We start from the raw sequence: 16,380 nt of genomic DNA, 5'->3' as shown, positions 1-16,380 counted from the left end.
CGTATTAAAATCACATATAAATTAGTCAAGATGGTCACCATCAAATACAAGATTTTCATAACACAACAACCCCTCCCTCACCCCCCAAAATTAAAAGTCATGATTTCCCCACCTTTATTTTGAATTTATTTCCGGTCATATTGTTGACAACTCCTCACTGATGAACCTCTGTCAAGTTAGCCATAGTGAGGTGTTGATGTACCGGATACTGTACAATTTGGTAACTAAATTGAGATTTGACAATTTGTCTACAAATGGCATTAGAGAAGAATATAATAATGAAAGAGCTAAAAATATTCCAAAACATTCTACGGATATTTTAAAGAGGGTCATCACCATACCCAAACTGTTAAGTTTTAATACGTCATTATTTCGAAAGAAAAACAACCGGAAAATCATCTTTTCCTTTGTGTTAAGTTTGACAATTACCAATTTTCCCGGACGATGGCTTTTTTTGGTAACGCAGATAACCAATACTAGTCACGAATGTGTCAGGACTCCTGATAGAGAGCAAAATGCATCATATAATACAAACTTTTAGTGCTCCTTTTAATTTGTGCATACAAAAAACTGGATATTAGCATAACGTTTAGCTAAAATGTGCGAGAAGAACAAGCTAACAAGCTAGCGGTGGTGACGGTATTTTGGTTTACTGATGTTAAATAGTCCGCATCTGGCTGAGCTGGATAGTCTGAATGGCTCAGCAGCCAAGCTAACGATGGCCATAGGGTTATTGTTTGAATTTGTAATGAGTATTTCTCGAGAAAGATTTAAAGATGAATGAATGAAGAGGCATGGGAAGTAACGGGCATGGAATTTCCAGCACGGGATCTTTGGGTTATTTACAACCGGATACCCATAGTAGAGGATTAGCTTGTTTTCTCCGCGGAATGACGACATTTGCTGCGTTCAGCTGCCACAGACAACACGGGTGTCGGTGATGCTATCTGTCGCTGGCCAAATGCCCCGATTGTCGGAATTGGGACACAGCAACCAAACTTCATTATAAATCATGAAAAACTGTGAGTATCAGCAAATCGACCCGCAGGCACTTCCGACACCCACCCCGACCCCCCCACCTCATCATGGAAACGACAGTGACAAGAAAGAGGAGCCGAAGAGACCGAGGAGAAAGTGGGAAGTTTTCCCCGGAAAGAATCGCTTCTACTGCGAGGGACGGATCATTGTGGCCCGACAGAGTGGGGTCCTGCCTCTCACTCTGGGCCTTATTCTCGTCACAAGTGGATTATTCTTTATATTTGAGTGAGTTCATTTCTCAAGTTAGGTCTTCTATTCTAACGTAACACCAGCGAGTCCAGTCGCCGTGCTGGTGGTAAGGGTATGATACATGATCATATCATATGATCATCTCACCCTCCACCATATTACGCCGAGAAGTGCACACTATCTCTATAAATTGATATTTCATTGAATTGAATTGAACGCCGAACTGTAGAGCAGGTCCTAATTATTTTATTAAAAATCCATATTCTTGTTAAACAATTGTAATTTCTTGACTAAATCCCCAATTCAGCGCAAAATATCATCTTTCATAATGTAGTCTTGCAAGGTTGTCCAAAAAAGAACATATCAGAGCTGTATTCTTGCAGCTGGCAGTGTGGCATGGTAATAAAGAATACTGCCTGAATATGATAACTGCATTCTTTTCATCACTGTGCAGTAAAAGTGTGTTCTGTCTCTAGGGATTCAGATGGTGATTAAAAGTGCAGAGTATTAATTAAAACAAGATCCCATGGTGGGTGAAAAAGCAGACCCAGTTACATGAGACAGGACTTGGTTTTGATCTTGTCCGATCCTTTGAAATGTGTGTCTTTGTAATTCTCCCTCTCTGTCTGTGCCCCTCCCCCCAAATCACAGCTGTCCCTTCCTGGTCAAACACCTGACCAGCTGCATACCTGTTATTGGAGGAGTCCTCTTTGTATTTGTGGTCATCACCCTGCTCCAGACCAGCTTCACCGACCCCGGCATCCTTCCCAGAGCGACCCCAGACGAGGCCGCAGACATTGAGAAACAGATTGGTAAATGCCGACCCTGGCACAAGTGCGGTCAGAAATATATAAATGCCTTAAATGCTTCTGACTTTGATTTCCAGCATCATAAAATTTTACAGTTGTCAAAGTGCTCACTGTTTTCCCATAGCGTGGTATTCCTGCCAGTTTATGGTGCTGAATTTAGCCCACTACTGGCACCAGAGCTTTCCACGAGGCCTTTTTAAGAGAATTTGATCCCTAAACGCAAACTGCTAAAGCTCAGCTCATTTCTTTGTCTGTTTAGTAGCATTCAATTATGTCAAACTTCAAGGACATACTATTCTCAGCACTGTCATGAGAGCTTTCACATCTGTCTGTTTGGCTTCAGAGCACAATTCACAGTTGAAATTGAAGGCATTGTTCTGCTATTTTACCTGTACATTGAAACATAACCACATAATCACCATATTCTAATGGTGCTGTCACCACTCATACTGTTTCCATTTTAGTTTTAATGATGATGAACCTTTGACACAGCAAAGGTCCAATGGAGACATTTTGAAAAGACTCATTTGTTTTGACTCAGTGTAACAAATGTTACATTGGCAGCCATTAAGGCTATTTTCCTGGTGGAAAGGTGCCCTGTTGACTTCTTAAGTTCTCAGTTCCGTCTGGACTATTCCAGGACTGAGAAATTTGCTGTCCCCACTGACGAGGTTCTGTTATGTTCACTGTCAGTTTCAAGTCTTGCCAACATCATCTTTCCTTTCCATATGGCATGCTTCAGTATAATGACCTCAGTGTTTAAAGCTGTCTTCATCTGTACCTTGTAAACTCCTACTCACGATCCAAAGTTTAGGCAGTGGTGATGTAAGATGTTCGTATTACCCAACTGTGCTGCTGTTGTTCCAGCTATTTTTGAAACTGAGACTCTGGCATAAGTATTGAATATTTACCTACCACTCTGTCTTTAAGGAAATGTTTTGGATATTTTGTTTAACTCCGTATTCTCTCCTAATGTCTCGTAGACTGAATGAATTTCACTAAAAAGCATGTGTGTGTGTGTATGAGCTGTCACAGAGGTGTTAATTAAGTGATATGTTTAACACTGAAGTCATGGTCGTGTTGCACATGACAGCATTATATTCAGAGGTGTACATCTCAGCCCTCGGAAGAAGTTACAGTTTCAAGCTGGAGAGATCAAAGCAAGTCTTACAGGCTGCTGCAAAACCGCAAAGGAGTTGTCACATACTCAGGCTGATTAGACCCATGCTCAGGTTGACATTGCGTGGAGCTATGTTGGGAATTATGTGATGTCACCACACACACTACACCAGTAAGATTGGTAAAGGTGTTAGTTGTTATGCCCTCATGTTGTGATCAGACCAGAATTTCACTCACTGCAACCAGGTACTCAGTATAAATGGCAAGGCTGTAGGTGCTCAATTCAACTGCTAATTTTGTCCTCCTCTATCTCTTCTTCTCCTCTGTAGACAACACTGGAAACACTAGCTATCGGCCTCCGCCACGCACAAAGGAAGTCCTGATCAACCAGCAGGTGGTCAAGCTCAAGTACTGCTTCACCTGCAAGATGTTCCGGCCTCCACGCACCTCCCACTGCAGCCTGTGTGACAACTGTGTGGGTGAGCTGTGGACACACACCAGCACCATGACATTTACCAATGATAAATAATAAATAAAGGCTCCCTAGGGGTACAGCGAACATCATTTCTATACTCTGGTTCAGGCTGGACTGACTTGAATGACATATCAGCGCAACTGTTGAACCATTCCTCTAAAGTAAAATGTCAGTGGTTTATACTTTGAGTTCACTGTGAATTCTCCTTTGGTGCACTTCTCTTTCAGAGCGATTCGACCATCACTGCCCCTGGGTGGGGAACTGCGTTGGGAAACGCAACTACCGCTTCTTCTACACCTTCATCGTGTCGCTCTCTTTCCTGACGGCGTTCATTTTTGGCTGTGTGACCACACACCTAGCACTGAGTATGTGTTTGCACTCTAGTGCGCAGGTGTTTCATGGCTGAAAAACATGCAGGATCTTACTGATAGTAACAGCTAACACACCTGCCTCAAACAGCAGCCGGCAGCAAACTGTTCAGTGTTTGTTTTGTCTCACTCGGACCGCCAGATGGGTGAGATTTACTACACCAGGGCAACTGAAGTATCTGATAAGAAAAATATCCAGAATGTGACTGTACTAAATACCTTTTTTCTTTACTTGGTTGTATTTGAGCATTTGCCAGAGTGCTCATGTTTTATTTCATCCAAAAGTCCCTGTCACTAAAGGAATAGATTAAAATGGAGACATTTTATTAACTCTGGTATTACTGCTTCCAAGTCAGGAAAATTAAAGTCCAACACATAATTTTTGACCTTTTAATCGATTCAGAAACTCACTTGGGGCCATACGTCACCGTTATTTTTTCCTCTCTTTCAGGGGCTCAAGGTGGGAAAGGCCTGGTGTTTGCTCTGCAGGAGAGTCCGGGCAGATATCCTTTATTCACAGATGTGTTTAAGATTTCCTGAGTAATGGAACACTGTCGGGGAGGTCAGGTTTCATATCTACCAGTGTTCTCCTTAACACAACCTTTCACTGCAGTGGAGCTGGTGATATGTTTCTTCTCAGTCTGGTCCATCTTGGGCCTCTCAGGCTTCCATACATACTTAGTCGCTTCCAACCTGACCACTAATGAAGACGTGAGTAATGCATTGAGTTTGGAAAGTGTCCTTACTTGTTTTGATGCCTCATCGTACAAAAACAGGTCATTTTCAATCAGATGTGAGTTTTAAGAAATGCAATCTGTAAAAAAGTAACATTGAAATAACAGAATATTTAGAATATAAAACATACTGCATTTTTGCACTTATTGTATTTTTTTGTGGCTATGTTTCAGTAGCTTTATAATGACTTTTACTGTCAACATTGTGCAGGAGCTTATTGTTTATGCTTTCAGTTATCATTCATAAAAGATTACTTTTCACTCAGTAATGCATAAATGTAACAAAAAAAAAAAAAAAACCACAAACACGAAGCTCTGCAGTATTCACAGTTTTCATGGAGTGAACAGACACTTCTAAACAACATTTTAAAAATTCTAATCAGTGTGTATATTTTGTTTATCTCCAGATTAAAGGCTCCTGGTCAGGGAAGAGTGGAGAAGATGTCACTAACCCATACAGTCATAAAAACATCTTTATCAACTGTTGCTCTGTGCTCTGTGGGCCCATGCCGCCCAGGTTAGTCTTACATCTCAGATACTAAATGAATTACTGGTGGAATCCATGCATGATTATATGCTCGAGCTGAAGTCTTCATTCCTAACAGTTTTCATTTGCATATCCATACAGATACAGACTGGGTTTGGTTGGTTTAACTGATGTCTCAGATATGCATGTAAATATACCTCTGTTTTCCCTGACAGGAGCATGATGCCACGCATGTTGCATTATAATGTTTGTCTCGATACTTTATTATTGATCTGTTGACTATTGTTATGACTAACAGATTTAACACTTATTAAACCCCAACCCAGAGTGAGAGTGAATAAAATACATCAGGCAGACAGTGAGTATAAGGCTGTAGTACATATTATGACACGTTCAATCACTATGTCCTGTTAATGTGGTGCAAGAATTGGTTCCGTGTGTTGACTTCCTGAGACTCCAAATATAACTCATTCATAACTGGCTGCATTGGACAGTGCTCTAATGAAGGTATAACTAACTTTTTTTGTTAGCATCGCCACCTGCACCACAGTTCTTTGCTCCTATAAATGACAAGGTTTAACCAAAAGCAAGGTTCATAATCAGCGACACATTTAATGATCGTATTGCTTGTTTTAAAGACCAAGACCAACAAACCCCAGTATGCTGTCTTATTTTGAAAGGTTAATGTTCCTGAGTTGCATGTGCTTGACTATTGGATCTACAAGAAAAAAAATTATTTGTAGTTCTGCAGTTTTTTAAATACAAAAATTAAGACACATTTTGTTCAAAATGCCATTGCAACCACCAGTGCACTGTATCATTTGCAAGTGTCCATTACTAAGTAGATATTGAGACTAAAAGAGGACTTCCTTGTTTCTGTCCTGCTACAGCTTGATCGACAGACGAGGTTTCCTGCCCACAGATGACTCTGCCCAGACAGGCGGCACGGACATCGAGGTGCCAACTCTGGCCACTAAAAGCGAGATAAATGTGGTAGGAGGATCTTCCCAGCTGGCTTTTGGCTTGCAGGAACCCCTCTCTCCTGTGCCTGCACCCCCCAACTCCCACCAAAACTCTTCCTCTGCCTGACAGAAGCCTTGTTGCCTGCCATAGCCCCAAACCCAGCATCTGTCTGCTGCCTGTTGTTGACTGCTGTGTAGGGGCTAATCCCTCCATATACTGTATTTCCACTACAGTCAGAAGTTTACACACAATATTTATTATTTCTCTCAGAGGAAACAGGACTTAAGGTTATTTTTGAAATATACTGACAATGCAGTGTATGCTGACATAACTTTATTAGTTTTACCAGTTTTAACCAAGCTCCATGATTGCAGGTTAAAGGAGTAGTTCAACATTTAGGAAAAAGAGCAATATAAATCTTATGTCTGTGCATTAAAGCTCATCTTTTTATGACTTTCGCTAAACAGTGACAGCTTTAGCAGCAAGTGATGAATTTTAACAAGTTTTGTCTTGTTCTTATGACTGAATTTATGTTGATTGTTATACAGCTGGCAATCTTTCTTGTTCCACTTTTTTTTTTGTTTGTTTGTTTGACTTGTCAGAAATTAGCTTCACCTTCATCTCCCCCTAAACTGGTTTGGGACTGCTTAAACAAAATAGATAAGTCATATAAATAAGCCAACTTTAGAGGTGTTGGTTGGTGTATATTTTTATCCCGGACAGGACCGTAACGTACACAGACATCAGATCGCTATCAATCTTCCCATCTCACTCAGAGGGGAAAAAAGCTAATTATTACTAAATTTTACAAAAACTGTTGTTTTAAATGCAGAATCAGTAAGGTGTGGTTTGCTGTTGGCTTTGTCAGCCTAATGACTTCAGACACCTGCTGCAGGCAGTTAATGCACTGCTGAACAGCTCAGTCATGTTTACCTCATGGAAATGAACAAATCAGGTTAACTGCTGTTGTTCTTTTGATCAGAAATAATATTCACCATATGTTTTTTTCATGCTATCTATTTTGTAGTTCCCGTGCAGTATGTTGACTCTGGGAGGATGAGAGCAGGAGTTGTAAAGAGTGAAGACTCGGATGCTGTTTTGAGCTCCTCCTCCTCACAGAGCTGCTCTCGTGTTGTATAAAAGGAGACCTGGAGAGTTGTACAGCAACTTTTGTTTACAAGACGTAACTGTGTCTCGGATGGAGTTGCAGTGTGAGCCACAATACTCTCATATCAAGTAGTAGAGTAGCTGTTGTTTGGCATTTAGAATGACAAACCGCTCTTTTTTGTTTACACCAAAAGATTTATTCAAGTATATGGAATAAAGTGAAAGCCAGTTGAAGCTGTAGTGTCTCTAGTTTTAAACTGATTTTGTTTTTGAGTAGTTTTTTGGGGTTTGGTGAGGATGTAAAAATAGTCTTTGAGTTCAGTTGACACACTGAAGCTATAAGGGAAGCTTTTCGTGCACCTGCAGTACCTTGTTTTTATTCTGTGTTGGTTCCTCTTCTCCTGTCTCATGTTAACAGTCATATTTCTCTACATTTAAAAGGTTAAAGTGCCAAATTATCTGTGACAAATCAAATCAGTCTACATCATTTTCCACTTTTTTCCCCCCATGCTTTTACCATGTTTGTTTTCTTTTTTTTGGGTTGTCCATCCTGTTTTTATTTTATACGTATTTCTATTTTCTCATGTATCACAAATGGAAAAAGTGAAAATGTAATAAAATATGCACATTTGTCCATGCAGTTCATCATCTGTGTGTGTTCACTTTTCATTGTTTTATTTGCCCACCCTCCCAATTTCTATATGTGAGTATAATTCTGTTTTCCAAGAGGAGAGAAGCTCAGAACAATCTGTCCCAGTGTCAGTATGTTTGCTGTGTGTCCTTTCACCCAGTCCTAACTTCCTGTTCTGTATGTGGTCTGTCTCTGTGCCTGTCCTGCCACCAACACTAGGAGGAGAAATGTCTGGACTTTGCTGTGTCCTGTACTGGCTGATAAGCCACATTTAGAGCAGGAAAAGCAAGGCTTGAGCTTGGTAAGCGTGTTTAGAGAAAGGGAAAGTTGGAAGCAGAGTCTCTGTCACCGCTGTGCCTGCATGTCCTTTTGCCTGGCTTCTGTACTCATGCATTGTTTTATGTTGAATGCACTGCAGAGTGCATAATTTAACAAAAAGGGAATACTTTCTTTAAAACCAATTTACAGTGCACAGGTGTACAGGTGTAGGTGTAGTTTATGGCTCAAACAGTTCCACTATATCCATACAATGTCTGTATTATCTTTGACCATTTTCATGCCACAGATTTGCCAAGAGTGGTTTTGTCAAACACATTTAAAACAACATTAGATCATCATGGGACATAAAAGCTGTAAGCCCTGCAAATTAATCACATGGGTTAGATATGTTGCACTATTATTATTATTATTATTTTAGTCAGAGAGATAAAAATGACAAACAATATAAATGGAAGCTCATTTCAGAGCCAGATGATACAGAAATTACAGCCATTTAATTCATGATAACCTCCCATATATTAAATGAATTTAATATACAGGATGATATCGATGTATTTTTTATTAATTTTTTTTAAGTTTAGGGAGGGCAGCTACTTAGGGACAGATTGGAAGCCATCGCTGAAATGTCCACAAGCTGACAGCAAGCTTGACTTAGAATTAAATCACATTTGCCCTCTGATCTGAGGTGTTACAAAGCCTTTAACTTTGATTAAAAGCTATTGTTTCAAATTTGAATAAAAATGGACTCCCAGGGCTGTATTACGTCCATTACAGTGTATTATAGCTCCAGGCCTGAAGACATTTTAAATGTGTACAACTTTGAACCAAGCTCTACTAGACAATGCTCTTGGCTGTTCATTGGGCTAAAAATCTATCAGATATGATCCCTGAGGTCTAATGTGCATCCATATACAAATCTATGGCTTGAAACGTTTGGGAACTGCTGCTTCAGATCACTCGTGTGGCCTGCTTTCACTCCCAGCTTGTCTTTTATTCATCTTGCACAGCTGTTGCTGCATTCACTGAAGTGATTCAACACCCTGCTATTCGCCCTGTTAATTTCACTGGCTCGTCTCATCAGTACTTGTATTTTTTTTTCTGCTCTCCCCTTTCTTGTGCCTCCCCAGTGCACACAGGGAACTAAAGGTCTGCTGGAGTCAGCCACTCTCCCTCCACTCCTGTCCACCTCGTGCCCTCAGGGGAAACCTCAGACAGCTCATACCTGCCCTGACAGCAGCCCCGCTGTGAACTCTGACCCCTCGCCAGAGCTCTCCATGGGCTGCGGAGCCCGCCATGCCGCCAGCTCCCAAGGTGATGCTTCTCCTTCACGTCACACCAAGGCCTGCTCAAAGAAAAGTAAACGAGCGGCTTTACATATTCCTAATACCGCCTTTGACATCCCCGTTTCCCCTACCTCTCCAGATGCTGCCAGCTTCGCCCCTTTGCACTGACTGACCTCAGTGATGACTTTCTCAAGTGAAAACACATTGTTTGAAGCTTGCATGCTGTAAAACAAAGTATGAATTCACTTTTTTCTTTTATTGTCTGCTTGTTCTCTCAAAGTCCTTGGTAAAGTCTTTGAATAAGGGGATGACAGTCACAAAGAAGTGTTATTTTGTGTGATCAATCTAGTGGAGATTACTCTGGCTGTAAAGATTGCAAATCAGCCTGTAGTATAGAATGGAAAGCACATAAAAAGATGAAATGTTCAAGATGGAGGCACTGGTGTACTGATGGAGCCATATGTCTTTCAAATGATTCTCATGTAAAACATGAACTTTACCAGCATGTCAAACCCACTAAATTTTGTGAAACAGTGGCTTTGATGTATCAGGCGTACAAACTGTGGGAGCTTGAAAAGCTTTGTACGGAGGGTTAAAGCTCAGAATCTGTATGTATCTGTAAAGAGAAAAGTTGTTCTTAAAGGGAAAGTCCACCCCAAATACAGAATTCACAGATGTGATTTCCACATTATTGTGCAGCTCAGTTTATGGTGTGAATTTGAGCCAGTTTCTCCTTAAGTTAAACAGCAGAGAGACAGGACCGATGATATCATGTTGAGATATAGAGGAGGTGAATAATGGAACAAGTCATGAGGTTCGGACAGAAGCCATGGAGCATTTTCAGGCCCTTTATTAATTTCATATCTGAATGCTCTGGAGTTCAGTCCAGCCCCTATTGATGTACAGATGGGTGACAAATTAAAGGAAAACCAACATGAATTGTTTTAAAAAAAGAACATGTTCAGTATTCCTTGATATAGGTGCTCCAACTCTGTGGAACCCTACTGTGGTGGTGAACACCATTCTTCCAAAAGATATTCCCTCATCTAATGTTTTGATGATTCTTGTGGAGAATCGCTAACTTCCAGGAACCCTTTATTTACTGCATTGTAACTAGTTTGTGGTGATTTGATTAGCTGCAACTTTGTTTGCACTAGAGCATGATATCAACAGGCATGATTTGGGCATTGTAGGATCCACTATGCGAAATGCTTGTCAGATTGTTGAACCATGTCTGAAACCCACTTCCCCTGCACCTTACTGACGTAGGAATCAGGTTGGGGTTACAGCCAACAGTAACAGCAACTTTCCAAAACCAACAATCTGACAAGCAATTAAGTATTTATAAATCAAAACACTGTAAACTAATTAACACACAGCAAATCTGAAGACAGATAGGAGTTTGGCACTGGAGCACTTGAAGTGCATTTAAAAACAACATACATGCAAAACACAGACAGTAAGGGGACTGGGGAGGACCACAGCTAATTTCTGCCCCCTGGACTTCTAGCAGATTAATCTGGGCCTGGGCGAAGAGCACTGTCTCACATCTTGTTCCAAAATCTCTCATAGATGTTCAGTTGATTTGAGATCTGGTGACTGTAAAGGCCATAGCATATGATTTACTTGATTTTCAAACAGTGTGAATCTTGTTTTTGTGTGGAGTTTTCCTTTGAATTTGCACAAACAGCACGGTGGATTCAGTGTGTAGTTGTATTGGTGTGTACAGTTGTTCAGATTTCTGTGCTGTAAAAATGGCAGTGAATGAACCTGCATGATAACGACTACAGATGTACTTTATGGTATTTTTTGTTTATTTAAATCCATTCAAACATCACATCACACACCGCAGAGGTCCTCCACCATCTTCATAGAGGAGAGCTGTGTTTTGGATTCATGAGTATAGTTGTGTACCTGAACTAAAGCAGTATTATTCATTCCTGCTTGTGTTATCACGATTATCACACAGTAATTTAAAGCCCCCTTTCAAATTCACTTCCTGCTCACATTTTGTCTCAGCAACAGCAATACCTGCTCTCTCCCCCTTAAAATTGTTTTGCCTTGTGCGCTCTGACAAATCTAAAAGATGTGTGTGAGTGGTGGATGTGTTAGTTTGTTCTCAGGTGGAGAGCTGTGTGGGTTAGGTATTCAATATGCAAGTTCTATGTAACATACACCATGTTAATCCACATTGTAACCTGATGGCAATAGCTGCACAAAAATGCAATGATCTGAATCATCCCTGTGCACTAAAATGTAGGCATGCACACACACACACACACACTGTTCGTCTGTAGTTCACCTAAAGAGTGTTTACACTGAGTAGAGAAGTGTCACTTCATGTGCAGTATTCAGTGTGTCAACAGTCATCCCAGCATCTTCTGGATATCAGTGAGAGTGAATGCAAGCAATGCATTTCTGAGGAGAAACAGTTGTACTGTATTTGTACAAATTGTATGGTTATTTAAGACAATGCTACTGTCAAAATAAAGGCAAAGGAAAATAAAACTTACTGAGGTGAATTTGTTTTTATTCTTCTGCAATCCACCACTAGATGGCAGTGACGATCTATAAACATGCAGCTGCAGCCACATAATCTACTCACAGCCAACCAGTGCACTAAATCCTCAGTTTCAGGTGCTTTTAAGCACCAGGCACATCTCCTGTCTCCTAATTACTTTGGCTTTCTTTGTCCTCCTCTCCTCCTTTATAACTACAGTATGTAAAATAGGAGAATCCAGTATAATATCCTTTTCTTGATTGTGTAATTGTAATCGTAAAAAAACAAACATTATGTGCCATCATCATTAAGTCTCCTTGGGTTTACTCAGTCTCTCATGTAGAGAAACCCAGTGAAACAATGCAAAGCTGAACTGAACTCAGGGAGCAGACAGGTGGTTTAAAGTGGAGTGCGGTAGTACTCTTGAAACTTGAGAGAGAGGTGGACATGCAACCGTTTTTCATCTGAATTCCACAGCTGACTGTGAAACTATAGTTGGACAAAGTGAGTGAATTGTGTTCTGTCCTTCGTCAGCAGCCTTCATTGACTAACATCGTCAGTGTTTCCAGTGTTAGAAATCCTTACATCTTCAGGTTTCAAATATTAGGTATATTTCTGTTTATAGTAAGGCATTAGTAATCAATGGTCAAGTAAACCTAAAAAAAGAGAGATCTTTATAAGTATTATTATTAAACATTGAGTCAGTTTACTTCATTAGGAATGTGTAAGTGTGGTTGGATCAGACTTGACTGACTGCATGACAACACAATGGAAACCCAACAAATGTTATCTCTCAATGTGATATAATAATAAATATGTGTTTTATTATTATCAATAATAAGTAAGTAATAGGTAACAATAACCAATACAATTACAAAATGAATAAAACAATAATAATGTAATGAACTTCCATGTCAGGACATAGCTCCTGAGTCTGATTCTGTTGCTAAATCCTGGCCGGTTCACAGAAATTTGTGATGTCATCTTTTGATTTTTACAAGCCCCGCCCACTTCAAACTAGTTAGAGAAGCTCAGACAAAAATACAAATCCACCAATCTATCTTATCACAAAGCAACAACCACACCTGTTCTCACTGTAGCAGATAGCAATGGGATACCACACCTTATGCAGACCTTGTCATTTGGTGTTCTCTCTCTTTGACCACCAAATGTTCGGAGTCTATGCTGTGTGCTGTATTGTGAATGAAAATGTGCCAGCAGTGTCATTGTTAGTGTCTGGTTATGAAATGGCACACACCCTGTCTTTTGTCAGGGTGTATTACATGGGGTTTATGTCACACTCTGCATGATAACATCTTGTTGGAATGGTTTAAGTCATGTGTGTTGTGCTCACATATGTGTTCATGTAACTGCTTAAAGGTCATAGTCTTAGCCATTCCACATTCCTACTGTGGAGATGACATGCAAACCAGGAAAAGATTGTGTGTAATGACAAGCACTAAGTGTTCACCAGAGAGAAACACAGATTAAAGTTAGTTCATAGGTTCTTTTAAACCTGTAGCAATCATGTGCATGAAAGAAGGAGGGTTTGGAAAAAAAAAAAAAAAAAAAAAAAAAAAAAAAAACTATGAACAGCTATCATCAGGATTCCTGATACCCACTGTTGGGGGAAAAAATGGTGGCAGCTGTGTGTGGTACTCACAACATGAGAAGAAAACATTCTGTGAGAAACACTATCTTCGTCACCATGATCACAAGGTTAAAGAGGAGCTGACATCAGAAATGTAATATTCTACTTGGCTAGCAGCATGTTCACAAGCCATATTGTTGCACAATTGTGAATAGGACACTCATGTCATTCCAGTTCAGCAGTTTGACTTTTTGCTTTCCTTCTTCCTCATAGTTTTCTCCCCTCTTTTGTAAGCTTCCTCAAATTTCCCACCTGGGGATCAGTTGTTATCTTAAATGCTTTCCATTTTTGTTGTGCAAACTACACCCAGAAGCTCTTCCATCAACCACCTCAGTCTTCCTTGAGTTGTCTCTTGGATGTGCTCAGTAATCTTGAATAATATTGTGAATAAATTAACTTTAAAGCTGCACTTATAAATATTTTTATATAAACAATGGATCAAGCGACAAAGGAAATTTGATCATTGGCATGAACCAACAAAGAACGATCAGTCAACTTTGCAGTTCCCTTCAGCTCTACTGAGGTTTTTAGCTTCTATTAGTTCAATGTGTTTGGATTTCTGGCCTGCAAACTTTGCTCCTATCTTCCAGCAGCAGCACGTGGATGACTTATACGCCCCCTGTCTGGCATCAGCCCTCTAATATAAAACATTAGGCAGTTTAAGAACCAGATATTTCAGGCTTACATTCAGCAGGTGGACTAAAACACACCTCCAGGGGGATATGTACCTCTGTTTCTGCTTCAATTTAAAGCTGCACCGATTCATACTTTTACATTAACAGTTGATTTGGTCATTTGTAGGAAGAAATTGAAAAAGTATTATCACCCAATTCTGCTGTTCCCCTCAGCTCTGCAGAGCTTTTTAGCCTTACAGTTTAGGTTCAGTTGTATTGTAGTACTTTAGTCTTGTTTCCAGCCACAGCAGGCAGCTGTTTTCAGAAAAAAGAACAAACAATGTAGATGGTGATGAAGATGGAACATTGCAACAAAATATATCAGCTGTTTAAAGCTTGTTCTGCTGCCCCCAAGTTCCCCCCAAAATCAACATGATTTGATACGGTCAATGCATACAGTATATTTCTAATGGCTAATCCGCATCTGGTTAAAGGGCTACAGTTGAAAAATGAGGCTAAAGCCCAGCACACACTAAAAGATTTTAAAAATCCTACCTGATTTAGAAATGATGATGACAAATAATAGCAGATTTCACAGTTCTGTTCTTACAGTGTGTGGTGTGCAGTGAGGAGACCAACACAGCATACCACACACTAACAGATTCTGTCCACTGACAAGAAGAATCTGGACTCTCAAAACTTGAAATCTTGCACAGTCAAACACAACTTTAGAGTAAATAGAAATGGCGGATGGCGATGTCTTTTGTTTGTTGTGCTTCTGTCTTCAGTCAGTCAGCTTGCTTCCTGACTGGCTATCGCCCCATTCCATGTGACAATCCACTGAATGCTTGGCTCCCCTTGGGTGTTCCCCCTGCACAACAGGATTTTCAGTAAATATTGAAAAAGTTTACTATTTATCAGGGTGGCCCCAGTCGTCTTCAGAGCAGATTGGGGAGGGTAAATCACTCTGAATACACCTCACACAACAGGAGAATAGTGCAAGATAATCTTTAGAACCATCAGATAATTGGGCCTTCACTGACTTTGATTGGGAGGACTTTGACAATTATCGGCCCGGTTATCTGTTGTTGTATACCCTGTTTAACACTGGCACAGATACAGTGATGTGGATTAATATGCTCTGGACCCAAATGACCCTTGCTTTCTGTGCTTGAATCTGGCAAGAATTTCAAGTTATTTAGTAAACTAAATATCAAATACAACAAGCGACCCTCTAGCGAATCATTCCAAAGCTTGACTGTAAACCATATTAATTTGTAATCATTATCATGATATTAAAACAAACACACAGTTTAGGCTTGCACAATGTACCTCTATATTTATAGCCTAAAACACTGACCTCATATGATGTCATGTATTATGACTTTTGTTTGTCTAAACAGCCTATCACTAAAATATGTGAGATTATCATTCAAAGAAGCTGTGAACCTAGAAATATTTGAACCAAATGTATGAAAGACTGCACTCAGCAGTATAATATCTTTACAAGTTTTCCCCAGCTGTCTAACCGGTAGTTTACCTGTCTGTCTTACATGTGTGCAGCTTACGAGGGAAGCGGGGCTCCCCTCTCAACGTACCCTCTTTGGAATGTCAAGACAAATTAGGCTGCTCAGGGCCAAAAGAGTCTGCCATGTTTAATGAGCTCCTCGGAAGAACAAATAAATGTTTATGGAGAACCACTGCTTAACGTAGCTGATCTCCCCTTCCTTGTCTGCCGTGTATGGCTCTGTCATGAAAACACAGTGCTGTTGCCAGGGAGATCCCCCCGCCTCTGCTTAATGAGTGGGGTCTTTGTCTGCATGTTAGGGCTTCAGGTTAAAACTTTTCATCACCCTTTACTATGCATTCACTTCTTGGCACCGATAACATCTCATCAGACGCTGTGACCAACTCTCATTTCGAAGTATAGGCCTCCTGCAACTGCCAGTGCCAAAGTCACGATCAAGGGCAGGAGTGGGAACATTTCCAGGGCTTCATCATGTCATCATTACACACTGGCTTCAGCTAATGTTCAGCTGACAAAGGTTTTAAAGGCTGAATGTTAAAAGCCATATAAGTATTGAACTTTTTTATGCTTTACATTCACTAGAATTTATTCTTTTCATGATCCAA

The 16,380-nt window shown here is 40.3% G+C and overlaps 1 protein-coding gene across 2 annotated transcripts; it reads left to right on the top strand.

Annotated features, from left to right (window-relative positions):
* The first annotated feature begins 408 nt into the window (after positions 1-408).
* Positions 409-11,994, top strand: LOC108900297 (palmitoyltransferase ZDHHC18-B). Of its 2 annotated transcripts, none has more exons than XM_018701287.2 (9): positions 409-1,263; positions 1,879-2,039; positions 3,485-3,634; positions 3,858-3,995; positions 4,450-4,501; positions 4,607-4,709; positions 5,140-5,249; positions 6,110-6,212; positions 9,327-11,994. In XM_018701287.2, the coding sequence occupies exons 1-9, from the start codon at positions 1,013-1,015 to the stop codon at positions 9,648-9,650; spliced, it is 1,392 nt and encodes a 463-aa protein (XP_018556803.1). In that variant the 5' UTR covers positions 409-1,012; the 3' UTR covers positions 9,651-11,994. The 2 variants fall into 2 exon arrangements, with proteins under 2 accessions (XP_018556803.1, XP_050934910.1); XM_051078953.1 differs by lacking the exon at positions 9,327-11,994 and adding an exon at positions 7,210-7,932 and having other exon boundaries at positions 411-1,263.
* Positions 11,995-16,380: the final 4,386 nt, after the last annotated feature.

The sequence above is a fragment of the Lates calcarifer genome, linkage group LG3, assembly GCF_001640805.2.
Source record: "Lates calcarifer isolate ASB-BC8 linkage group LG3, TLL_Latcal_v3, whole genome shotgun sequence".
Classification (NCBI taxonomy): Eukaryota; Metazoa; Chordata; class Actinopteri; family Centropomidae; genus Lates; species Lates calcarifer.
Note: the sequence above shows the minus strand (reverse complement) of the source record. Positions and strands in the feature narration are given on the sequence as shown.